The sequence below is a fragment of the Paramormyrops kingsleyae genome, chromosome 25 (assembly GCF_048594095.1).
Source record: "Paramormyrops kingsleyae isolate MSU_618 chromosome 25, PKINGS_0.4, whole genome shotgun sequence".
NCBI classification, from domain to species: domain Eukaryota; kingdom Metazoa; phylum Chordata; class Actinopteri; order Osteoglossiformes; family Mormyridae; genus Paramormyrops; species Paramormyrops kingsleyae.
In genome coordinates, this window is record NC_132821.1 from 29,005,360 (window position 1) to 29,031,584 (window position 26,225).

Consider the following 26,225-nt stretch of genomic DNA (forward strand, 5'->3'; position numbering starts at 1 on the left):
TAGAGGGTGGAAGCGACATTCTAATGGCAGATGACCGTCAACTTATCCAGCAGTTTGTCATGAACCAGAGGATAAAATCAAGTGACCTTCAAAAGGAATGGGAAACATTAAGTGCAGGTGTGAAGTGCACTGTTAGGACAGTTCGTATCAGGCTCCTAGAAACAGGACTGAAGTCCCATAAAGCAAGGAAGAAGCCCTTCATTAATGAGAAACAGGGAAGAACCAGGCTGCAGTTTGCAGTAAAAGATATATTTTTCACAGACGCACACCCATAAATTGAGATATGAGTGAAACAAAGAAATTGTGCTGTGGTCTCAATTATTTCCAGTGCTGTATATATATATATATATAATTGAGAGCAAAGATCGGGGTCTCGGTACAGGGACCCCTGGAGCGCTTCGGAGGAGGGGGGGGGGTAAGGGCCACGCTCAAGGGCTCAGCAGCATGTGGCTTAGCATGTTATGACACTGTGCCTGTGATTGGAAAGTCGCCGGTTCAAATCCCAGGGTCATCAGAGCGATGTCGCAGTGGTCTCGAGCAAGGCCCTTAACCCCCAAATCTCTCAAGGGACTGACCTTGTTTTCTCAAAAAAAAAAGAACATTAATTGTAATTCTTCTTTCTACTGTAAATCACCTTCAGATAAAAGTGTCATATAAGTAAATACAATGTAAGTGACTTTTCTGGCAAGGATGGGATTCGAACCGGTAACCTTCAGATCACTGGCACAGAGTGTTAATCCACTGAGCCACACTTCACAAATGAACGGTCTGGAGGAGTGAAATCACGGCCTCACCTGGACAGCTTCCCCACAGCAGAATAAGCGACACACAACAGTTTCGGATCCTAGTGGAAAAAAATATATACATATACATGTAAATATCACTAAGTGACCAATCTATGTTTGCAAAGTTACATTTTCCAGTTACAAAAATAGTGTAAAACAGCAGCTACCTCCTTGTATTCATTAATGAGCTTTGTTAGACCGTTCAGAAGCATGAGGCCAAGAGGCTTGTTGGTGTCCGGACATCTGGAAGAGGATGAAAAATAAATGAGCAAAAAGCCTTATAATTTTGGCAAAGAGCAGGAATTCAACTTCCTGGCCTGTTTAGCTACCATACAGCTAGTTACTACATCCTAATAGTTATTTTCATGGTGAGTTGAGACAGTAGGTAGATAGGTGAGTGTGGACTGGGATACCAGGCGTGTTTAGGTCACACCTCTGTTCACTTACACGGCGCAAATGTGATGCACAAACTGCAGGGCCAGAGAACGCAGCTTGCTGTTGGTGTTTGCGCCAAACAGGCCGTCATACACCACCTGAAAAGGGAGGCAACACATGTGACGAGGACAGAGCTTTGAGTTTAGGGGGTTACCCAGGTGATGGGCCAGGGCATGTGCAGGACAAGGATGGGGAAGGGGCGGGGCATGTACAGGAAGTGGTGGGGAAGGGGCAGGGCATGTGCAAGGTGGGGGGAGAATGGGTAAGGAATGCGCAGGAAGGGGCGGGGCATGTGCAGGGTGGGGGCGGGACATGTGCAGGGTGGGGGTGGGGAATGGGCGGGACAGCAGCAGGGCATGAGCGTGGACTTACCTGGATGTTAGCGGGAAAGCTCTCTGCCGCCAGTCGTGACCTCATGAGGTGGGGGAGGATCTTCAGCTTGACCCGTGTGCTGACCGGCTCCCTCTTCAGTTCCGGCTTGACGGCGCCCCCCTGCTCGGGGACAAACCCGGTGAGAGGCAGAACGCAGGTCGAACCAAAGCACCCAGTGAGACTGAACAGAGCGCAGAGCCACAATCCAAATACATCAGGAAAAATGTATCATATTCGTAGTAAAACTTGATTAAAAACTTTTTAAAAAGTTGTCAAGGACAAAAAGAGATTGTAGTGACTTTTAAAGCTTTACACCTACCTCCTTTGTTTTGAGAGGAATGTCTCCCAAATAAACCTTATACATCTTGTTAATTATTAGCGGGTTGTTCCAATCAATTATGCTGAAAACAACAAGATAAAAATATTAATGAACAAGTAGGAGAAAATTGGATTTCAAAAGTAACTTTCTGAAGGACGTCCGGCGCTGCCCACGTGTCCGGACGCCCGTTCCACCGCGGCGCCGCTAGGATACCTCTGCTTGCTCTTCAGCTCCAGGTCGGCGGCCGTGGCGACGCTGTGCCGGGTGTCGCTGGATGCCACGACCAGGTGGACCACGGTCTCCACCTCAGGCACCTGCTGCGCCTCGATGAACTTCACCACTCCCAGCTTGCACTGCAGAAACACGCAGGAATCAACGGCTATTCCAGGCGTGACTCCAGACCCCCCCTAACTGGATAACGAGGGGGGACTCAGAGGGCCGTATGAGTGACGACTGAGGCCTGACCTGCTCCAGCTGCTCTGGGCTCCACTGTATTTCTCCAATGACACGCTTGGCGGCATAGACGCTCATGCCGGGGGGCGCCTGGGGAAGGCCTTGGCCGGCACTCGCCCCCGCTGTGGCCGTGCCGGCCTGGGGGGAAGCTGGGGCAGGGCGGCCAGTGGGTTCATTAAGGACAAACCTACGAAACAGGGGGGGGTGTTATTACAACAGCAATGACACGCCACTCACACTAAAACAGCCCTTATCGATGACCATCCACCAAAGCATCAAATACACAAAATAGCTTAATGACGGAATGCGGTAAACTTACCCATAAGGCATCAGGAGAACGTCCAACATGAAATCTAACAGCAAGTGGACCGTCTTTGGCTTCTCAAAAAGGTTGAAAGGAGAGGCACCTTTTGAAGGTTCCGATGGGTATTTCATGTGGAACAAGGTCGGGATCAGCAGATGCATCAAGCTGCATATACGAAAGAGTCACCGGTCACTCAGTGAGCCAACTCCAGTCTCAAAAGTTCTCAATAGACAATACAGAATGAAAATACATACGCTACTCGCTTGACGGTGGTACGACTTACAGTATTTCGGCTTTACGATGGTGTGATAGCGGTGAAGATTTAGCAGTCAACTTTGAATTTTGATCTTTTGCCGGGCTACTGGCAAACCATATGGCAGTATCTAATGAGCATCCACCCTACCATGCTCCGAACTCTGTACCGACCACGAGCGTAAACATATCACACCATGTTTAACAATGTATCAAACGTCGTTTCGTTTCTGTTTATTTACGATATTAATGTATTTATTTTTAAATTATTGGTATTCAGTTAGTTACAGTATTTATTCATTTACTTATTCAGTGACAGCACTTACTTACTCACTAATTTTTCGTATCATATTCACATTCCACTTACAGTATTTTCCACTTCCGATAAGTTATTCGGAACGTAAGCTGAGGAGCACCGGTACTCCATTCGGTAACACTTTATTTGATAGCGCACGAATACTTGTTATTCGTTACTTGTTCATTCAGTGGTTCACAAAGGTTTACAGAATTAACAGACAGTAACAAATAAAAGTACCTGCTTTAGATAAAACATGAGTCATGATTCATTAATGATGAATTAACATGAAATCAGTATGTAACTAAGACTTAGTTTGTGGGTAATTAGTACATAAGTAGTAGCATGATGCTATATGTTTTGCGCCCTGAAGTAATGTGTTACTCCATTCCAGCAGGACAAGTACTCACCAGTCCTGCTGGGGGTGAGGTTTCTCCTCCATGGCGGTGAGCAGGGTGGGAGCCAGTTCACATTGCTTCGCCACCTCTAGCCGAGGGTAGCCCATTTTGATGTAGATAATGGTGAAGTTCTGCACAGGGACACACACCATTTCTCATTGTTACACCCCGTCAGCCAGCTGCAGGAACCAGGCCGTGGAACGTCCATTCGTAAAATCACAGGGTAACTCGGTCATACAAGGTGCTCAATCCCGAGCATAAATTTAATCAGGGCAAGAATATAATCTAGGAGAGTTTCCTAGCTTAACCATCATTTGACCATTTGTAGAAGGTAGAGTTAACGTCAAAATATTTTTCCATGATACGTTTTTGGAAGAAACAGAACATTTAAGTATAATAACAGGTGTACTTTCATAAGCTGCTTATTTACACATATTTACACTCGGTCCTGGATCGTCTCACTGCTGCAGCCTGTGATGAGACTCTTTCACAGACAGTATTTCAAATAAGATGCACTTTAATGACAGATTTTGCTCCTTGATTTTTATGCAATCTAGGTATAACAGGACCTGGAGTCCTGCAGTGGTTTTATTTCCAATCCTGTGATTAAGTGCAAAGTGTAATTTTTACAACTAATCAAAAACAGCAATTTATATATAAACAAACTGGTTTCTAGCTGAATTCGCTTTTTTTTACACGCCAAAGCACTCCTGATTTTCAATACAATCATAAACGATACATCTAACAATGAATAATATTTAAAACGCATTTAATCTCTCGCACTACAGTTGGGTAGAGAAATTGTTAGGGAACCATATCAGAACTGCATCAGCACGACTGGCACCGAAATACAGAAGCATCTATGCTTAACCACGACGGTACAAGTTATAACGACAAAACGGCGAGCCGACTTACAGTCACGAATGAGGCAGCCGATGGGTCTTGGTACTGCACTAACAGCGTCTCGACCGGCAGCTGAATCTTCGGACGGCTCTTTATACGTTTGTTGAGGTGAACCAACAGCTCCATCACCTACGAGAAGGCGAGACAGTGACATCAGTATCGCTACGCAGAAGAAACGTGTTTAATTAACTGCAGAAAAGTAACAGAGCTTGCAGCAGTCCACTGGGGTGACTTACCTTTTTCCTCACACCCTCTTGCACACTTGACAGCTTGAGCAGAACTGGGGGTAGGAATTTGGATATGATATCCTGCAACTGATCATCTGTTTCTGCGTGACCCAGACGGAGAAAAACCCGCTCCAGCTGATCTGCAAAATGAAGATGCACATTTCCCCCCTGCAGTTATTAATGTTTCTCAACAATTAACCGTATATCAAACTTCACCTTCCGTTGCGCCACGTCTATAACCGCAAAATCAGGATGCAAAAATACACACTGAAAGTAAAACCTCCGACTCCTTAATTATACGCCGCGACAAAAGAGAAATTAAAAGCAACTCAAGTGTCTATTTACGAGCGACTAAGTATATTCGTATTAACAAATCAAACTTTGTGTGGAATCTACAATATACACTAAAACGCGACTGCATTTACTGCTTCTTCCCACGAAACCAACTATACGATATATTTAAAAACCCGAATCAGAAAGGCGGAGGGTGATAAATGGATTATTTTGTTTCTTCAGCTCAGATGCCCCCCAAAATGTTGCATTTAATAATAACAATACCATATCTATGGTGGAGGGGTATGGCCGAGGCAAGGTACTAAATAAAAACATCATGAGGCAGCTATGCAACGCATGCATATTACTGCTAAGTGATTTTCTCACAATATAGTGACAAAATATTTATTAATATTGAAATATCTGATAATAAATAGCATGAAATCAGCCAGCTGGTTCCCCCTCCAGCAAGCGATCCGTGCGGCCAGACTGTTTTCTAGCTACTTGTATTAAATACGCCGGACTTCTGCTAAGCCAAAGCCCACAAATGGTGGAGGTGACACACAGATCTGTAATGACAAGGCGACAAGAAACATCCAGCCGCGTATCCCTGCCTGTCTGACGGGTATTAGTGCTACGTCGGTGTGAGTTATAAGTGAGACGCTTTCGTTTTCTGATCGTGACTGTGCATTTGGCCTAAGCTAAGCGGCGTGCTGCTGATCCTTCACACACAAAGTCCTCCATTCCGCCGGCTTTCTTTCTATCCCCCCCTCTGCGAACATTTTACTGACCATGCATGAGCCGAAGGCTTCAACATTCACTGTGTTAAAACACAAATCGTAGCGTTTGTCCCCTCCGAGAGAGAGAGAGAGGCAGAGCTGGCCGGTGGTAACTTACTGAGTTCATCCTGAGCAGCCATGTTTGCGGCGAATGAGCCGCACTCGGCGAACGCCCAGCCCTGCCCAGCCCAGCCCTGCGCGGTGCGAAGCCGTGCAAGCCACTCCTGCCGCCGGCAGCCGAGCAAGGCTCACCCCGCCTCCTCCGGGTTAATGTGCTCCTGCCTAAAGGGGCTGAAGGGAAACGGCGATGGCCCTCGATCGCTCGCTACGAGGATGCCCAATAACAACAACAACAACAACAACAACAACAACAACAATAATAATAATAATAGTTCAGGGTTGCCAGTTCTCACGTATCTGATGTGACATTTTCAGACTTATTGCGCTCACGCAAGAAATATTACGGCAAATCTGTGTTATTCCATTATAAACTTAAAATTTGCTACATCGATAGGGCTGGGGTAGCTTGCAAACCATGCAGACTATTTATTTATTTTATTACGTGCTATAGCTGACCACAGTAGGCAACCCTGAATAATAATAATAATAATAATAATAATAATAATAAACCAAATTTGATTACCAGACATATCACGCGTGATTGTAACTGTTAAAGTAAATCGAAGCATAATTTGCATGTTTTTATATTAACATTTGGGTTTCTGAGAGATGCGGTGATTTTCTGCATGCATGTAATATTGCACGCCCCAACCGAGTACGACGGACACACACTTATAAAATCAGTCGTGGGAGGAATTTAATAAATAAGGAGTTACCCTATAAATAGTTAGCGATTTCAGTAACTGAATCAGCGAATCTAAGCACGAAGTTATACATTTTGCATTACGATTCACTGTTGGCCAAGAGAGAAGTGATTGTGATGAGCTGGTATATGAAAAACTGGGCCCATTTGTCCACTAATGGCAATTTCTTCGTGTATAGCTCTTGCTCCCAATTGAAACCCAAACTTGATAAAACAAGAAAGAGCCAAAGAGGAACCTAAGCCGTTTGTTTTTAATCACTCTGTTTTTGGCCGATGCGCATAAAACAGTGGGTGAAATCTCGGCTCTTTTAGTTTGACAGCCAGGTGGGAACCCGCACGCGCGGCTCGGGGCGGCGGGGGCCCCCGCGCATGCGCAGACCAGGCCGGCGGCCGTAGTCCGGAGCCGAGCAGCTGTCACTGATCGGGGACTTTAAATACGCGCAGGGTATTTAAAAGGCTGAAAAACAGCGGCGCGTCCGCAAAACGCCAAATAACGCAGGTAAAATGCATGTTAATGTACATAATATATGTGTGTCGGTGCTATGGGGCAGCGGTCCGTCTCGGCTTTGGTGAGCTCGCTATCAAAAAGGGCTGTTTATTACCGCTAGCCGTGATGCTAACGGCTAACAGCCGTGAGGCTCCGGGCTGCCGCGAAGCGACCCGCCGCCCTGCGGTCGGACAGCGGACGCGATGCACTCGTGCCGTCTGGGGTCTGCTGGTCCTCCGGCCTTCGCCGCAAAGCTTCCACGCTTGGGTGTCCCGCCTCCGGAGGCCTGCGCCGGCCGTCTTGCCGGGCACCTTCGGCCGCCATCCGAGGCTCGCTGCTGGGGATGAAGGAGGGGGGCCCTAGCTGATCCAGCTCTGTCGTGTCCGTTCCGACGCTGGAGCGGTTAAGGACGGTAACGGTCCGTGTGTCGGGGCGGGCTGGCCGGTGCCGACCCGGTGTCTAAGGCTGTAATGCACGACCGATGCATGTAGGCGTTAAGGTGTATGGGTGCGTTTCTGAGCCAGGCTGCGTAATGGAGGTGATGGTGTATCACTATTAATAATAATAATAATAATAATAATAATAATAATAATAATAATAATAATAATAATAATCTCTCCACCTGCGCTACATTATCCCTAACAGATGATTATAATACTGATTTTTAATTTAGTTACTTATTACAGTTAAGTTTCTTAAACTAGCTCCCTGATTATTTTTTATTAACCCGCTAGTTACATTAATAATTAAACGGTTTATTAGTGCAAACCTTATACGCAAATTTGTCACTGGATTCTATCATGTTTTAAACAGGTACTGCTCCCCTTAATTTGTATTTAAATTTTTTCTTTGCGGTAAAAGTAAAATTTCTATACTTCTGGTTTTGCCTCTATCTTAACAATAAAACTGAAACCGCAAAGTGAATTTTGTTTATTTTTATTATTTTGTTTTTCTCCTCAGCCACGTAAGGCTGTAGATTGGGGGGGGGGGGGGGGGGCATTAAACCTACTTCTAAAGCTGATGTAGTTGTTAGTTCAATATTGTCACAGCGGGTGGGGGGCTGCTGACCGTGAATCAGCAGTATCTATCAGAGCATCTACAACCGCAAAGTGAAACATGGGCTTTTAAATACTCTCTTCTGTGCTTTCAAAAGTGAGACTGGTGAGATGTTTACCTCGTATTTTGAGGGCAAATGTCTTGCGTAGCTCAGAAGTACCTTCTGAGGTAGGAATGTCACTCATTTGGTTTGACATTCTCGGTACATGCATGGTTCTCGGTACAGGCATACTTTCTCCTGGAGCACTGGGATTTTCTGAAATGGGAGCAGAGTCCCGCCTCTGTGGTGATTTCCTGCTGAAATGGTTTGTTTGCCTACATGGGTTGCTTGCACACTGCTGCCCCGACTGATTAGCTCTCAGCATGCAGCTGCAAGTTACCCGTGTGCCGGCATGGAGAACTTTCATTGACTCATGAAAAAGAAGAAAAAACAAAAACACAACCAGTACCATCAGTCAAATGGCATCTTGTACTTTGATGGGAACCTTTTCTCCCTTTCTGGATGCGTAGCAAGTGTTTTTTGTTTGTTTTTCTTTTATTTTCTTCAACCAAGCCATATTCAGCGATGTACTTTAAGTTGTACTCCATAGTTTCATTTGAAAAGCTCATGAAACAGTGTGATATCTATATTTAGACTGCTTTTTAGTGAACGTGAGAACCCTTTAAAAGGGGGCGTCTGCGGACAGTCATTGCTTTCAGCTAATCTGAGTTTGTTGCGCGGACAGATAATGGGTTAGTGAACGGCATTCATCATCAGACGTGTATTTACTAGCAGTACCCACTCGGTAGCTTCCGATCATCTGCGGCTGCTTAAGTGCCCTTTAAAATCTTTGGGGAAGATGGTGGCACAGGAGGTAGTGCTATCGTCCGGCAACTGGAAGGTTGCAGGTTCGAGCCCTGGTTCCTCCTGACCCCGTCAAAGTGTCCTTGAGCAAGACACTGAACCCCAAATTGCTCCCGGTGTGCAGGTTGGTGCCTTGCATGGCAGCCTTCGCCACCGGTGTATGAATGTGAGTGTGGATGGGTGAGTGTGAGGCATGTATTGTAAAGCGCTTTGAGTACTCGTAGGAGTAGATAAGCGCTATATAAATGCAGTCCATTTACCACTTTGTGGTAAACCGAGATCACAAATGCTTTGTTTTTGTTTTATTTTTTGTGAATCAACAATCTAGTAAAGCCTAAAATACCCAACGGAAGAAATCAGCATTAGCAGATAACTTGTGTTTCTTTAAAAGATGGTGTCTCTAGCTTGTATTTACTTCATATTGAATTTCCTGTATCCAAAGACTTGGAGTAGAAGCGGTGATATTTAACTCTAGAACTTCCTCCATTGATGTCACCCCGTGGATGTTACAATTGTTTTAAAACATCTTCATTTACAACTACTTATTTATTGGTAATCTGTTGGTCTCTCTTTAGGCCCATGAATACAAATCAGTACAGGTAGCAGGTACCCGTGTAAGTCTGATTATTTTCTTTCCAGTTGAAATACTGGTACCTGTAAATCTACTTCTGTGAAGTCAGTTCTGCCCCTTTATTAATTCTGAAACTGCCGCTTTGCATTGTTATGGAACCACTTCAGGGGTCAAAATTAGATCATTAGATCTAGGTATAAATATATTTTACTAGGTTTGGCCTACATTAATTCATCTTCACTAATGTCTAGTTTTATTTGACCATTATTACTGCTTATCCATTAGTCGGGTGTGACATTTATAATATCTTAAGCCGTTGTTTTAGACTCTTTTTTTGAGACACACTTGCATTGTTTGGGGGGTTACGATGATGTATCCTAGTCAACATCACAGAAGCATCCAGTTAAACGCCTACGAGTTCTTTACAGAAGACTTGTACAAAAATCCAGCCTTAGGAAGTTGACCTGCTGCTACCGTTTGTTCCCCACTCTCCAGGGCTGCTGTTTAATCTTGGCGTTGCTTTGCTCATTTAACTGGAGGCTGGCTGTGATCTCTTGCCTGTGTAAATACCAGACCCTGATACTGAGACTGTTGAGACTTGCTATTGAGGTACCACTCTGACACATTCCTTCTTTAAACAAACAATAGCCGGTGGAAATGAATGAATAAACAAATAAATCTGGAAAAAGCCATATACTTTGGCATTTCACTCCTTGATTTTAAGATAGGATAGTTTAAAATAAAGGATTCCCCCCTCCCCCCCCCACACACACACACAGACACACACACACAAACACAGCGGCAATGCAAATAAGGATTTTAATGTTATGAGAAAATTCATAAGACAGAAATGGACTGTAGTGTTTTGTGGAAATGTTCTTGTTGGATAAAGACCCTAAGGGGCTTTATATAGATTCAGTGGGTTCTAAGGGAGTTTGTAATGTTTTGCCAAAGAAAATTAAGGTGAAGAAAGCTCCAGATATGGTTGTAGAGCCCAGCTTGAGCTTGTTTTAAAGCCCTGCGTGTAGCCCGATCCAGGGCTCTGGCCGTCACCGCGGTGCACGTGTGTGTCCCGTGCGCGTTCCTGAGGTTCCGAAAGACTTCTGGCCCCATGCTGTGCCCGGTCTCGCTGCCGCAATTCAGCGTAAGTGCGATGCCGCAGGTGCTGAACATTTGGGCCTTTAGTGCCCTCTTGTGGATTTAAAAAATACACACATCTGTAAACTGTTACTTGCAAGTAATTTTGTACGTGTAATTTGTGGGGTGGGGGGGGGGGGGGGGAATGCATGTTGGGGATTGCGTGCTTGTAATCTCCTGTTATTTTACGTTGAAATACAATATAGAATTTTAAAGTTATCATTTAGTATTGATGAGTTGTCTGAAACATTTAAATAATTTGGCAGGCTGAGTTTTATGGCCAGTAAACCTGTAGCAGTAAAAAGCATTGAGTTATGGTCTGGCGGTGATTCCTGACAGTCCTTTTAATGTTGCCCCACCGGGTCATGAAAATGGGTCAGCATATTTTATTAGCGGTTGGGTAAATATTTTTGATTATTTAATAAAACTGTAGGTATGGTTACGGATTGATTGCTATTTCAGTCCCTTAGACTGTGTGAGAAGTCTATATTGTCGCTACGGGTTATTGTTATTTATTATGTATATTGAGGATTTGTATGGTGTTAAAAAAATGAATTGGTTAGCAGATTTAACAAGTACTTCGATTTATAATGCTTAATAATGGCTGCCTTGGTAGTGTAGCGTGGTTCCTTTTGGGCTATTGGATTTGTTTTTGTTTTTTAGTCATAACTGTACATTACTCTGCCTATGAATCCCTTGTCTTGAGAGGCTCAATTGTTTTTCCTCTGCACCTTGCTGTAGTCTTGAATGGTATTAAGTAGAGATGGGAATGAGTACTTGAGTACCCAGAAGTGCACTTCTATAGTCAAAAATGTGCTCAATGGTAAAATTGGTTGCCCCTGAAGCCTGCCTCTCTCTGCTGTTGAACTTTGCCTGACTGTAGCCCTGCCACTGCAGGGCCGCACGTGGGCACCATGGCGGGCACCACGGCGGGCACGGAGGCGGACCCCCCCGCCAACCCCGCCTGCAAGATCATGACCTTCCGGCCAACGGCAGAGGAGTTCAAGGACTTCAACCAGTACCTGGTACACATGGAGTCGCAGGGGGCTCACCGGGCCGGCCTGGCCAAGGTACCGGCTCTGCCAGAACCCGCTCTCATTCTCAATGATGTAATGGCAGCCGGTGACGTAACGGGGCCTTTTATGTGAGAAATGGATTTCAAACAGTGACTAAACTATGCCCCTTTGGGCTTTTGTGTCAGTTTTTCAGTCCAGTCAATTTCCATATCTTTGTGCAATTAGTCATTTATATTCTGGGTTATCATTTAAGCACAACTGTTCAGCAGTGAAAAATACCACTTTAATTTTTCCCCTTTTACTATTATTATTTATTTATTTTTTTAAATCTAATCTTAAGTAGCCAATTAATCCCGTTTTATAAGTCTGCTTCCAAGCACGGCGCTTGCGTTCTCGGGGTGTGTGAAGCCCGGCACACGTCTCCTCTCCTGTGTCGGCCGTCGCTTAATACAGGCTGTATGCTGCCAGATTCCCCCTCACTGCGCAGGGCCCCCTTACAGACAGTAGGTGTCACTGTAGTGCACGTAAGAAGTGCAATTCTGTGTTTGTCCACTGGGCTGCTCCTACAGGCATCCAGGGCGGCACAGGAGGGAATGTCTGCATTTCTACTTGTATTTGAAATTTGTATCTATTTAAATCAGTACAGCAGATGCAATAAAAGAGAATTCAGTATTTGAGACTTGTGGTTAGAGTAGAAGACCTATATACATGCAGAAAGACTGGGTTTGAAACCCTTGCTCTAAAAAATGCTATCTTTACATCTTCTAATGCTATTCCTGATCGGGGTCTTGGTTATACTTACTTAAATTAACCCATAAATGATTTTTATTGCCACCTACTGGTAATCATGTGTTACTTCAAATGGATAGTAAGCCATGGCGTTATAACGCCGATCAGAGTAGGATGACTCCGTATCTGAAGGTGCCGCTTCCCGGCAGGTGATTCCACCCAAGGGTTGGAAGCCCAGGCGCAGCTACGACGACATCGACGACCTGGTGATCCAGGCGCCCATCCAGCAGATGGTGGCCGGCCAGTCGGGCCTCTTCACGCAGTACAACATCCAGAAGAAGCCCCTGAGCGTGAAGGAGTTCCGGCGCCTCGCTAACAGTGACAAGTGAGCAGCCAGTCCCCCCTCCCCGGCCCCCCGCCGCGCCTCCCCGTCCCCCGGCGCTCCCCCCTGCTCGGCGGTGCTCTGTCTTGTTCTGACATGCTTGACCGTCTTGAAATGCCGCCTCTCGCCTGGACAGATACTGCACGCCCCGGTACCTCAACTACGAGGATCTGGAGAGAAAGTACTGGAAGAACTTGACCTTCGGCTCTCCCATCTACGGGGCAGACGTCAACGGGAGCTTGTACGATAAGGTGAGGCTGCTGACCAAATGCATAGGAGAGTCGTTTGCGTGTGTGTGCTTGTGTGTGGGGGGGCGGCCCTGACAGACAGCCCAGAGTGATCAGCCTATGAGTTTGAAAAGAAATTATACCTTGGGTTTGAGTGTTACCTGCATTCGCCATTTCCCAGCGCTGTTCCGCAGAAGGCAGAAGTCTTTGGGGGGGTGTCTCAGTCAGTCTGCTGCTGGCGTATTGAAAAAAGAAAGTGGATTGGGAGGGGGTGTTCTTGGGGTGTCTCACGACTTCCTGGCGGTCACAGTAATGCAGCTGGCAGCCAAGCTTGATGCAGGATGATGGTCAACTGAACTGTCTTAGCTACCAACCCTAAATACACAAGCTCTTTCCTCTAGGAAGTGGAGGAGTGGAACATCGCACACCTCAACTCCATCCTGGACGTCATCGAGGAAGACTGCGGCGTCTCCATTCAGGGCGTGAACACGCCCTACCTCTACTTCGGCATGTGGAAGACCAGCTTCTCCTGGCACACGGAGGATATGGACCTCTACAGCATCAACTACCTGCACTTCGGGGAGCCCAAGTCGTGGTGAGTGCGTGAGGAGGCGCCTGGACCTCCTACTGTCCCGTTGACGCTTAGCATCGATGAAGCTATCAGTCTATCAGAGAGCGATGGGGTCCAGTTACCTCCACGCTCACAGCTTGACGTTTCCTACTCCAGGCTGATAAACCCCTATGGATGCATGAGATTCTCTTGTGTGCGTGATGGTTATTTGAGTCGTTTTGTGGTTTAATCTCTGTAGTGAGAGTAGAATGTACATAATGTACAAATACTTTTAATGCATCTGTCTCTATTTTAGCTATGTTACTCGCCTTATTGTAAAAGGTGAAGTAACACACATCAAATATTGAAATGACCAAGAAAAGTGGTCAGCATCTCAATTTCCCCAAATTTTAGTCAATTCGAAACAGCCCCCTTTGGCTTCCATGTCGGCATTGCAGACTCGTCATTCTTTCAACCAGCTTCCAGATGTAGCCACCTGGAACGCTTCTCCAACAGTCCTGAAGGAGTTTCCACAAGTTCGGGCCACAAGTTGGCTACCTTGCTCTTACTCTTCTCCGCGCTCCATATTTTTCCTCGTACATGAGATGACCCTAAGGACACCTTGAGGATATGTAATTAGGGTCATTTTCTTGCTTCAAAACAAATGATATTCAGTGGGCATGTCCAGGCTTTTGACTGCTACTGTATGCGCTCCTGTGTTTTTGCGCGCAGCCTCAACACTGTTGCGTGTTGTACAGTGCGTCTGCAGAAACGCAAAACACTCCTATATTTTGTTGTATTAAGACGTTGAGTAAACAGTTTGCAGTCTTCCTGTTTCTGATCCTCTGTTTCCCATAAGTGCTTTATGTTAAGTGTTCTAGAAGGTGGTAAATTGTCCACTGGGAATATCACCAAGACGTCTGTTATCCGCATGACGGGAAACTGAGGGCGTCTTCAGTATTTACTTCTGTTGCTGCTTCTGAATGTGCATGCAGCTGGTGTTGATTAATATCACAGGAAATACAGCGAACAGCCACTTTCAGTGGTTTTAATGACAGTCGGGGAATATTCTGGGTTCTCTCTCTGACTCGTTTTGGCAAAGAGTGTTGCTGATAGACCAGAGTAGGCTTTGATCTGTGGGCATCAGTAGTTCCACACCAGATAACTCTGAACGTCACTGGCTTTTAAAAATTAGCGATGGTATTTATTTGAATTTGCTCCGGCAAGGAGATATGTGAGCTGTTAGATGGGTGAGTGGAGATGGGATCTTGATTTCAGCTTCAGCTTGGTCTGCTTCTGGATATTGGGTATCGGACGTGGTGCTGGCAGTAAGACCCCACCCTTCTCGAGATCTGTTTCCTGGTAACGCCCTCCACCTCCGAACGCATCCGCGGATTATCCGCAGGGTTGTGAACATGCAGGGAGCCGAATGGTACCCATGCCGGTCAACAGATGGTCTAATCCCACAGCCAATTAGCTGACTAAACAGTGGACAGAGATAGATCCCGTTAATGAAGCGGCTGCTCTTAAGATCCTGAAGAATTTATGGGTGCCCGATTCCCCCGACGGCCCCTCCCTCAGCACAGACGTGAGCTGAAGGTGAACCAGACTTCCCATTCCCGTCCTGTCATGCCAGATCTCTGTGTGGTGCCACCGTGGTCCTGCTGTGGGCCAAGCTGGTGCAGTTTGGCACATCCTCTGCGAAGGGCAGTGCCATCTTTAAGAAATGTCTGCGTTTTATGTGCGTTTTTATTGTTTATTTTGTTTTTGTTTGTTTGTGGAGGCGTGACTGAGCGCCAAGTGATGGACTAGTATCCTGACCATTTACAAGCAATGCATTCTGGGATACAGTCAGCAGTTGTCGCAGACGCTTTAATAGTGTTTCTCAGCCAGTCCTCAGGGACCTTCAGACGGTCCGTGCTCCTGCTCCATACCAGCTCCCAACACACCTGTACCAGCTATTCAGAGTTTGTAATTGGCTGGGAGCCAGGAGGGAGCGAAACCGCAGGCTGCCTGGGGATCCCCGAGGACTGGGCCGAGAACCTGCTGCATTAATGAACAGAACGGGCTGAAACGGAAGCAATGGGTCTGGACACTCTGAGGTTCCTTAATGCAGACTCGTCGCAGCGAAGGCAGCCGGAGCTAATGCCGATTGTCACGTCAAGCAGAGAACGGAAAAGGGGGGGAAGAAATCGCGATGACTAATGGTGGAACATTACGCCGTTAAAGTTAAAGATCGTTCCCATTTGCAGGAGCCTGAGGGCATCCTGAAGGAATCCATTTAAAACGCTTCTCCCAGACAAATGTGCGCAAAGACACGCCTGCATTAATGGCATTATAAGTGAATTTTAGCCCTTGTTTAGTAATGGCGCTAAGTCTCAAAAGCAAGGCATTTCTTAATATTGGTCTGTACCGAATTGTCTAATGAGTTTTTATTGTCTTTAATGGATAGGAATCACCATTTCTGTGCTAAGAATGATGGCGAGTCCAAATGGAAATGCAGCTTTCAGCAAGTTTCTCAGCCCTGCTGCATTTCTGTGTCACGGGAAGTTCGTCGTTTTTTTAGAAGTATAATCTAGTTATTTCCTTGTCCCTGTAGTTTGTGACCTTAAATACTTATCCAGTACTCACAAGGTCTTGGGATGCTTGCTTAATTAAGTCAGTGCTGCAGATTTACTGGTTTCATAATGGTCCATAACAAGAAATGTCTAACATCTGTCTTCCACACAGATATTTTTCTTTCTATTAAATGTCGTAATTTTTTTTTTGACTGACTCATTCAGTTCTGTTCTTGCCATTTTGCTATTAATTGCAATGTAGTCATTGGCCCCCATAGGGATACCAAACACAAATGTTTGATTTATGTGATTGCGAAGGTGTTACGAATTAAAAAGCACCCAATGAGACTGCTTGTGAACGAACTTTTTAAATCTGAACAGCTTTTTTAAGATTATAATTTGGGTTTCAGTTTATTACTACTTGAATGTTTTACTTAAAACTACTGGCTGTTTGTAAACACATAAATAACATAATGATTTTTCTTATAAAACTAATAAATTTGCCAAATTTTTCCTTGAATTAAGCAAGCGTCCGAAGACTTAATGTGAGCACTGCATTTAATGTATTTATGGGGGTTTACCGGTTTGTTGAATGTTTTTGTCGCAATCGCTTGGTTAAAATAGTGGGCATTTCCCCTCCTTGCCTCTAAGTGGCAGCAGACTCCAGCTTCTCCTTCCTTGGAGCGACATCATCCACCTTCAGGTGTCAGAGTCTCAGCGGGTTCAGTGTATTAGTCAGCCAGGAAGGTATTATCATTCCAGATGAGGTTCCCTGTTGTAAGCACAGTTATGTTCTTTTGTCTTGTGGGTGGGGGCGTGGGGGTCACGTGGCTGAAGGTCTTGTGCTGAACAGGCTGGTCTCTCCTCTGTCATCTTTGTCCTTTTTTTTCTTTTCTTTTTTTTTCTTGGTGGGATGGTGTCCAAAGGAGGGAGAATGATCGCCACCACGGTGCGAATAATTAAACCAAACCGCAGGTGCCCGCTAGATTCGGCATCCGTCTTCCTTAGCACGAGAGGAGGAGCAGTGCCTGTGTTATGGCCGTCTATTCCAGGCGTGCCGTGCTTTGACGATCGTTCGCAGGCAGCTTTAGGGCGCCGTGCGGGGCTGGGGTCGCCCCGGAAGTAACCACTGTCATTAACAGGCAACGAAAAAATGCTCCCCTGTGTTTGGGAATTGAGGTTAAAAAAAAATAGAGGAAAAAACGTGCTTTGTAGCTGATTTTTTTTAATTTATATGGAGTGTGCAAGTTCCAGTGATGTAAATTCTGTAGTGGTGCTCTCCCCCCACGCCCCCACCCAAACAAAAAGGAAGCTGTCAGTGTTAGCTGACCTGTGAGCCTGGCCTTGGAGTTCTGCTCCATGTCCCTGACTGTCTCTCTGCCTATGTGGTCTCCCCTGGTTTTCCATTTGGTGTCCTCTGTCTGGGGCCCTTCTGGAGAGGGTGGTGTATCTGGGGGGGGGGGGGGGGGCCCGCCCCAGCTGTCCCCAGCCTCATTAGAGCCCGTCAGCCTTGCTGTATCTGCCTCCCCAGACAGTCCGTGGCTGTCTCTTCTCTCGGCAGCCTGTCTGGGTGTGGGGGTGGGGAGTGGGATGGCGGGGGTCGGCTGATCGGTCGCTGACATTAGCCCCCCACCCCCGCGACCTTACAGCACCCATCAGCTTCCTTGGCCAGTTTCTCTATGCTGTCATTTCCACGGCTTATTTCTAAGAGATGATTCTCATGAAAAGCGGAATCGGATCTCGGCGCCTTGAATGCGGTGTTTGCTAGTTTGACCGGATCGGCAGGGTGTAGATGAGAATGTCCCTAGGGGAACATGGGATGGGAGTGTCAATGATTGAGGTGACTTTTGTATAAGATGCCTGGTCAGGAACTGAGATCGAATTCTAGGTGATGGAGGTGCGTGCTTTTAGTTTTGGTTGGTGTTATTAATTTAATTAATTATGCTTCTTAAAGCTAATATTTAACTCTATTATTATTATTATTATTATTATTATTATTATTATTATTATTATGCTGTCTATAAACATTATCAGTAGAGGACTTGGGGTGGAGTTTGCACAGTAACACTTTCAGTGTTTTTTTCTTTTTTGACCACTAGAGGTCTCTCTCGTATTTCGTCTCTCCCCACTGTAGACAAGTTGAATGTTGAGATGCGTGTGTGTGTGTGTGTGTGTGTGTGTGTGTGTGTGTATATATGTCTATATGTGTGTGTATATGTATATACGTATATGTATTATATAATCACACGTTACTGACTAACATATGTATAGTGTGTTCATTGGCTGTTGCATAGTGATATTGCAATGTGGGCAGTATGTTTAATTAAGAGGTTCAAAAAAGTAAAGCACTGTTTTCTGTTGCCCAAGTGCCAGTGACCCTGTTTGTGGCCATGTGACCTGCCACAAGCACAGAAATTCACTTTGATTTCCCTGAGCTGTTGGCCCTGCAGTCCACTTGGTGAAAGTGTGCAAAAGGTCACAACTAGTTGTATCAAATGCAATGTTTCCAGTTCTCATTTCCCAGTACAGAGCTTTCACTCTTGATGTTGGAAACCTAATGACATTTTCTGAAAGCTACATCATGTCAGACTTCCACAAGAAACAAAAATACCGCAGCTCCCGGCTCACAGACTATATTAAATCTCCAGAAAATTGCTGAAAGAAAAATTAATTTAGCCATCAAAGGATTTTAATTCCTGAAACAATGCAAAAGGCAACTTTTTATCCCTAATCTGCAGGCACTGTTAAAGGTCTGAAGGGGAAGTATTTTGACCTTCGTTAATGGTTTTGGAACTGTATGGAAATTTGATTAGCACGCCCTTTTCTGTTTGCGAGTCCGTAGCCTGTGATTTCAGTGTGGAATGGTTCTGTGATGTGCTTTAGAAACCATACACTGTTCCTCCCTGGGACGAATGTCACTGAGACTGAGCTCTGAGGGACGCAATGTGGAACCAGGGGAGTTTCCTGTGTTGGGAACGTGGCGCTCGATTGACGTGGGTTCCTCTCGTCCCCATTCTGCTCATTCGCGGGCGCGTCTGCTCCGAAGAATAACTCCACTCTAGTGTTACCCGAACTTGTGTGCGAAAATGAGGAGTGACAATGACAATGATTACTGGGACTAGGGGCACCTCTGCCTGAGAGGGGTGGGCTGACACAAGTGGGAGTCTTTACTTTGACTGATCACTATCATTATTGTGATAAATAACGGGCGAAACCAAGGAAGCAGCGCCCCTCAAACCTCGAGAGGATGCTGGGATCGCTTCCCCCCCCCCCCTTCTGTATTTCATAGCTGTCGATGTTAGTCTGTCAGCTTGTGGTCTGCATGGGACACGCAGAGGCAGGCCCTGCAAACAGCCTCCACCGCCGTGTAAATCCCCCCCCCCCCTAAGAATGCAGGTATAGGTGAATAATGGGACCCAAAAAAGTCATGCGTCCTGATATCTTGGAGAGGCTGGGGCTGAGAGCGCCACCCGGTGGTTATCAGCGGCCCTACTGCCAGCCACTCGGCATACTAGCTATGGTATTGGTGTGGAATCCTTGTTTACATGAAAGCGAGCGGTGAAGGTGAAAGCGGACCCAGTAATGTCCTGTTTATGAGCCGTGGCAGGCCTGCGGGGTTGAGCGTGGCCTGCTGTCCTCCGGACGTTTATGGGAAATGTCCTGCATTTGTTGTGATGCTGTCTCTGTGTTCTCCCCCATAGGTACGCCATCCCCCCAGAGCACGGCAAACGGCTGGAGCGATTGGCCATAGGTGAGGATGCCCGCTGCGCTCGGAACATGACTGTCTGTTTCCTACGTGTCCCCATGTGCATCTGTGCTGTGTAGTGTACCCGCTTACTACCATTTGGTGTATGACTGTCGTAGTCGTGGTGGGGCTGTACGTGAAGTTCGCTTTGATGGTCTTGTGTGTGTGTGTGTGTTTGTGTGGCAAGGGGCTGTTATTGCTGGATTTCATAAATATAGCCCCTGATCGCGGGCTGTCCTACCAGCTCGCCCGCTGATATATGAAACGAGTCAAGAAGCCGGCATATTTCCCATAATCCCCTCCTGGCGCTGTAATTATCCCACTCGCTCTTTATGCACCAGCGCCTTTGTCTCGGCCCGTCGCTGCGATCGCGCTCGACCGCAGAGCCAGCGAGCGTCGCTTCTAGAAGACGCCATCCGTGCTCCCCATAGCTGTAGCTAAATGCGGAGTTCTGCACCAGTCAAATTAGCCATGTTGTCTGTTCACTGTATGCTGCACATTGTCATACTGTTTTGTAATACAGCTGTAAACCAGGGATGTGTGTGTGTGTGTGTGTGTGTGTGTGTGTGTGTGTGTGTGTGTGGTTTTTAGGTGAGGGACATGAGGGGCCATAATTCATACAGGCAGCCAAACTTATTAGCCAGTGATATGTTTTGAATCATTGAGTGACCTGGGAAGGGGAACTCCAGGGGCGAATCAGATTTCTGCTGGGGCCAATGGCCCCGCCCCCTACTACATATCCCAACTGGGGGGTGAAAATCAAAATGAAAGCTATCAGGGAGTCTCGGGATCTGTAGTTCCTTAAACCAGTGCTCCTAAATGGATCAGGTCCGACAGAGCTGAAAGGACGTGATTTTTATTTCACCCGGAATTCAGCATGCTTGTTCTTGCCATGTATATCCATGCCTGTGGCTGGGTATGGAGTAAATGGCTGCACTGAACAAATAGTGATGTCTGAAGCAGAATTCCGAGTGTGTCAATAAACGCCGCCCCCTCAGGACCTGCGGGAGTGTGTTGCGGGAGTGGGGGGGGGGGCTGTTTCACCATTGGAAATTATTCAGACAGGTGAGGGCGGGGGTGGGTGTTGAAGACGTGCTCCATTTGTCACACATTAATGGGAAAATGTGGCGATAGATATATCATAATGGTTGCAAGAAGGATCCTACTGCCTTTCTGCCTCCTTTCCCCATTTACATTTTATTTATTGAACAGACGGCTTTATCCAAAATGACCTGCCTTTTGGAGAAGGGGGGGGGGGGGTCAGCTCAAGGGCCCGACGGTGAAATCAGTCTGCCAACCCTAGGATTTGAACCAATGACCTATAGCAGCCTAACTCGCTGAGCTGCATTACGGCCCCATTTTTAATGTTATGCCCATGAAATGGAATCTCTGGCACCACAGTCCTCCTGTTTTTTAGAACCTAACCTAAAACGGCTAATCCCCCCCCCCCCAGAATGCAGAACCCCTCCTTCAATTTGAATTTTTTAATTGGTTTTCTTTCCGTCGAGCTTGGCTGTCTTTCTGCTGTCGTGGTGCTGAAGCCAAGACCGGATTCTCTTTTCCAAAAAACACACACAGACGCCACGTTTGAATGGATGCTCTTTTGCGGAAGGCTTAAGCTTTCCGACGGGGAACACTGGTACTGGTGTGGCTGTTTTCTTATTTAGTTTGGGGTAGAATCTTTAAAATTTCGTTACCCCGTACTGAATTAGCAGCTCGAAGTTGGATGGGTGGGTGGATGGATTTTTACATATTTATTTTAATGAGTTTAACAAGCTGTGATTGGCACTAATTAAGAGCGACGTGCTTGTCATGTGATTTGCATGATGCACGTATTGGAATAAACCAATATACCGACTCGGGGGTGGCATTGATCAATATGTGTGTGAAAATATTGGAGAAAGTGTATCGGTAGGGGTGGTACGTGCCTCAGCGGGCCAAGTCTCTGTACATGTGATCAGAAGGTCGTTGGCCTCGGCAGAATAGCCACAGCCACACGTCCCAGGGCCCTTGAGTAAGACCCTTAGCCCCCCCCCAGGTGCAGCAATGTGGCTGCCCCTTCTCTCTGACTCCCCCCCCCCACACTCGCCTATATGGAGGCCAAGATGAGGCAGAGCGAAAAACGGAATTCCCACAGGGATATGTAAAGTGTATCTATAGTATAAAAATATATATTTATTTTTATATGGCATCTGAAAACCCCTAAACATGGTGACAAATGGTCTGTGATTATGATTATCAGAATGTGGGCCTATTGGCCGCTTGTTCCTAACCCCTGAAAATCTTGCCCCGCGTATCTGAAGTGTTGAAGCTGACTAACACAAATGTACAATACTGATTTTATCCTGTGAAGCTTCACAATGAGTATAGTGGATGTAGTTTTGGTATTGCCAGTATTCTGATCGTTTCACCGGTACGGGCATTCCTCGGCCGACACAAATATGGCACGCGGGTTGCGGAGGAGTGTATTGTTCCTCCGAACATCGCCGTCAGTCGTGATTTTTATTTATTTGTTTTTTTAAACCATTTGATTTAATCTAAGCTAATTTATGGCTCAGCAGGACCTGGGGATACCTAGAACATTACATAGAACGTGGGTATTAAAACGGAGATGGAACGATGACACTAGGTGTGTTTTGTAATGAGACTGTCAGATCGGTCTCCGATAATAAACGTCTCGCTCTCGGGAGCGGCAGGTCAGGTTCGGCCTTTATGAAGCCCACCTTCCTTCCTGGGGGGTCCTGCAGCCCCCTTCTGGGGGCTTTCCCAGCTAATAAATGTGATTGCCATCCTTTCTGCTTCCTTCCAAGGTTTCTTCCCTAATAGCTTCAAGGGCTGCGAGGCCTTCCTCCGTCACAAGATGACTCTGATCTCTCCATCCATCTTGAAGAAGTATAGCATCCCCTTCGACAAGGTATCTAAGAACCCACACTCTCAATCTGCCTGCATGCTGTGGGAGACTTTGATTTTGGGGACATAATCACGACTGCTTGTGCAAGATCCTCCTCTACATCTGTGCACCAGACCACCCTCTCGACCGGTTTTAATTACATTTATTAATATCATGGAGTCCTTTTAAATAATGTAAACCACGAAGCTAAACTGAGGTAAAATATATTTCTCATTAGAATCCTCCATAAAGAACTATTAATACCATTAGACTGTGCAAAGTCTAATTAAATTCTTTTGTGCTTTAGAAGTAATTGTGTTCATTACAGAAAACATTCTGCAGAAAGACGAGTATTGTTTTTTTTTTAAAAAAATTCTTTTAATGTGTTTTTTTTTGTCCAGGCAATGCAGAGCTAACTCTAGCACCCAGCGTGGAATAGAAAGTAGTGTACGTGTGTGGATTAGGTTTGTTACATTGTGGGGACCATTTTTCAGGTCCCCACAAACATCTGTGAATGCAATCAAAAAACTAAAAAAAAGTCACATATTTTGTTTGGTTACTTATGGATAAGGTTAGGGCTGGGTAGGGGTTAAACTCATCCTGTTGTGGTTGGTTTTCCCCATAGAAGTGAATGGAGAGTCCCCACAAAGATATACTTACAAACGTTTGTGTGTCTGTCTGAGACAGGGCAGTACAGCGCCCCCTGTCTGCCCTGCGCCGCAGATTTCCCGGACCTCAGGCTTTTGCTACCTCACTCGCTCTCGCCCGGCATGTCGCCTCTGCCAAGCACACCTGCCAGCCACAGCTGTGGGTTCAGTTGGACCGCACCCGTCTGCCTGGCTGCTGAATTACACAGCACTGCCTCTCCCGGTTAATGAATGTTAGGAGTCATTGATCAAAGTCAGAATCGCGTTCGAGCCCAAAATTAGCCAATTAAATCATTCTCTTCCCCCCTCCGAAGGTGCGTCTCTATTTGGCTGGCTGAAATAATCTCTCTATTTAATTTAGGGGGTATCCGCGAGCCGGCCCTGAGGTGGGGGAGCAGGCTTTCTGTCACACTTGAAGTAAACAGCCTCTTCAGTTGTGCGGTAAAGGCTAAAGAGCTGTTAGTGTCTCAACCTGGCAAGATTGAGCATGCTTATGGTAAACCCACCAATCAGGGTGAAGACTGTGGGTGGGGCTCGAGGCCCTTCAGTCTTTGTGCCAATCGGGTGGCTGTGCCGGTCGCGGAGCGTGGCAGGGGCATTGTCGCCCCTCCCCCCAACTGGAGCCCGTCTGCAGGGCTTCTCCATGCCAGTCTGGCGATGCAGGCATGGCTCTGCGGCTAACAGGTGCTCTCCTGCAGGACCACAGCCTAAACAATGTTTATTTTTTATGCATTTGTCATGTAGTAGCGGTGGGAGTCTGGAGCGTCCTCAGCTTGCCTGAGCATAATTACAAATTTTTGGTTCGTTTTAAAGTCGCTCCAGCAGCTGAGAGCATGCTGTTCAGTTTGTAGCAGAGACTAAGTGCTGCGCCTCTAGGGGGCGCTGTTGAGTAAGTCGCCGCTTACCTGTCTGCCACTTTATGCATGATTTTATGCTCTTATCTGATCTCATGGCTGCACCTGGAGCTGGATATTATCAACGTCTTATAATTTAAATGTCGACACTGGGGCTTGCATGTCTGTCGTTATAGATGTTCCTTCCTGTTCCGTCGATTTGGAACTCTCACTGGTGCCGTCATGGCGCTTTTGTCCCAGGTGCTGGTTGAGCTCATGTCAGGCCCAACCAGCTTTGTTACTTTAGTCTGTGCGCCTAGAACCTCTCAGTTGCTTGGGGAGGCGGCGGAAAGCTTTTGGTTTGGTGGAGCCCTGTGGAGAGTTTTTTTCAGGTTTTTAACTGAAGCGATCGAAGTTTGCTCAGTCATTTCTAAATGCACCTGAAAGTTTGACTGGGGCAGTCCAGGATAAGTGCCTTATTTAGGGCCAGAACATAGAGCTTAGTCACCCCGTCGCCCTTCTCCCAGCATGCTGTGAGTAAGGAGCCGCTCAGCGTGCTGAGCTAACAGCCATCCGGACAGGATCCACGTCCCCCTCGCCCCCCCACCTCAGCAGCCAGCCTCAGGCAGAGCTCGGGGTATGCTTCAGGCTGATAAGCAGCCTGGCCGTGGATGGGGCTGCCAGAGCGCCTGGTCCACAAAGGCACAACCTGCCGGAACCTTCCGGACTCCCCAGGCTTTCAACTTCTCGGGAGAGCTGGGGTGACGGCCTCGGCCGGCCGCTCGGCCCGTGTTTGTAAAGATACTCGCCGGTCTGAAATCGCGACGGCTTCAAATCCCCGCCTTCCCAACGGCTCGCTGTGACTGGAATATTTTCAAGGAGATGCGTGACTGTGTCCAAATTGGGCCTGCAGATTAGGCAGGAAATGATGCTTTGGTCACTTACAGGCTAAAATAAATAGTCCACTATTTATTTAATAAGTTTCTGCTGGCTTGAGTGTTTAACCAGCTGGCTGTTTTAAAGAAGCCCACTTCATTGTCCACATTAAATTAATGGACACAGTGGCAATTTGGAGAACGTCGGCACCCATTTCCTGAGTTTTTTTGGAATCTGGGTCTTATCTGCTTTTTCTAGAAATGTCCAGCCCTGAAGGGGGTAGAGCTCACCCTTCCCTCAGTTATAAAAATCTCGGAATGCAATCAAAAAAATAATGCCTGAAGTCTGGGTAGGGGTTAAGGTTGTCATTATTGGGAATAGGGTTATTCCTATAGAAATTAATGGAGTCCCCACAAAGATATAGATACCTAATCTGTGTGTGTGTGTGTGTGTGTGTGTGTAGCCTGACTGATTTTTAAACACGGAATCCGTACGAAAGGCAGAAGTTTAAAGCTGCATTCCGGCTATTTAAAATCCAGTGCGTCCTGACTTTCATGCTAATTTCACTTGACTGAAAATGTAATGTGGGGGATTGGAGCACGAATGCAGTGAATGCTTAACTAGGCCTGATTACGATTATATTAATATGGCTTGATTACAAGTCCTCATATTCAGGAAAACGCAATTATGTTGATTTACCCTTCCATGCATTTTGTTTTTGTTTTTTTTTTTTTTTTTTTTTTTTTTAACGCTTCTCTTTTCTCACACGCTTTGTCGGGCCTCTGATTACTGTCATGACATGCCGTCCATGACCTTTGACCTCTAGTAACCGACCTTTATGGCTGTCTTCCAGATTACCCAGGAGGCTGGGGAATTCATGATCACCTTTCCCTATAGCTACCACGCGGGCTTCAACCACGGCTTCAACTGCGCTGAGTCCACGAACTTCGCGAGCGTCAGGTGGATCGATTACGGCAAGGTGGCCACTCAGGTGAGTCGATGCTGACGAGCGTGACCGCTCGTGACCCCATCACCTTGGATGACTGTATACCACCTGCC

At 46.4% G+C, this 26,225-nt stretch overlaps 2 protein-coding genes across 7 annotated transcripts in view; one reads left to right on the forward strand and one right to left on the reverse strand.

Annotated features, from left to right (window-relative positions):
- The window catches only part of ecpas (Ecm29 proteasome adaptor and scaffold), a 21,647-nt gene extending 15,582 nt beyond the window's left edge, over positions 1 to 6,065 (reverse strand). Inside the window, exons 1-12 of the mRNA XM_023829681.2 lie at positions 5,914 to 6,065; positions 4,753 to 4,883; positions 4,529 to 4,645; positions 3,626 to 3,744; positions 2,684 to 2,833; positions 2,377 to 2,551; positions 2,125 to 2,264; positions 1,912 to 1,993; positions 1,593 to 1,712; positions 1,233 to 1,318; positions 953 to 1,028; positions 795 to 844 (exon numbers count right to left, since the gene is read on the reverse strand). Of these exons, the coding sequence (XP_023685449.2) occupies positions 795 to 844; positions 953 to 1,028; positions 1,233 to 1,318; positions 1,593 to 1,712; positions 1,912 to 1,993; positions 2,125 to 2,264; positions 2,377 to 2,551; positions 2,684 to 2,833; positions 3,626 to 3,744; positions 4,529 to 4,645; positions 4,753 to 4,883; positions 5,914 to 5,935 (1,268 nt within the window). The 5' untranslated portion in view covers positions 5,936 to 6,065. The remainder of the gene's footprint in view (positions 1 to 794; positions 845 to 952; positions 1,029 to 1,232; positions 1,319 to 1,592; positions 1,713 to 1,911; positions 1,994 to 2,124; positions 2,265 to 2,376; positions 2,552 to 2,683; positions 2,834 to 3,625; positions 3,745 to 4,528; positions 4,646 to 4,752; positions 4,884 to 5,913) is intronic.
- Positions 6,066 to 6,965: 900 nt separating this feature from the next.
- kdm4c (lysine (K)-specific demethylase 4C) overlaps positions 6,966 to 26,225 on the forward strand; it is an 86,548-nt gene continuing 67,288 nt past the window's right edge. For 2 of the 6 annotated variants that reach the window (XM_072707133.1, XM_023829686.2), the window contains exons 1-8: positions 6,966 to 7,117; positions 11,611 to 11,783; positions 12,668 to 12,843; positions 12,977 to 13,091; positions 13,469 to 13,662; positions 19,877 to 19,926; positions 22,731 to 22,834; positions 26,020 to 26,157. In XM_072707133.1, the coding sequence (XP_072563234.1) occupies positions 11,628 to 11,783; positions 12,668 to 12,843; positions 12,977 to 13,091; positions 13,469 to 13,662; positions 19,877 to 19,926; positions 22,731 to 22,834; positions 26,020 to 26,157 (933 nt within the window). In that variant the 5' untranslated portion in view covers positions 6,966 to 7,117; positions 11,611 to 11,627. The remainder of the gene's footprint in view (positions 7,118 to 11,610; positions 11,784 to 12,667; positions 12,844 to 12,976; positions 13,092 to 13,468; positions 13,663 to 19,876; positions 19,927 to 22,730; positions 22,835 to 26,019; positions 26,158 to 26,225) is intronic. The other 4 variants (XM_072707132.1, XM_023829684.2, XM_023829682.2 and 1 more) reach the window with 4 other exon arrangements.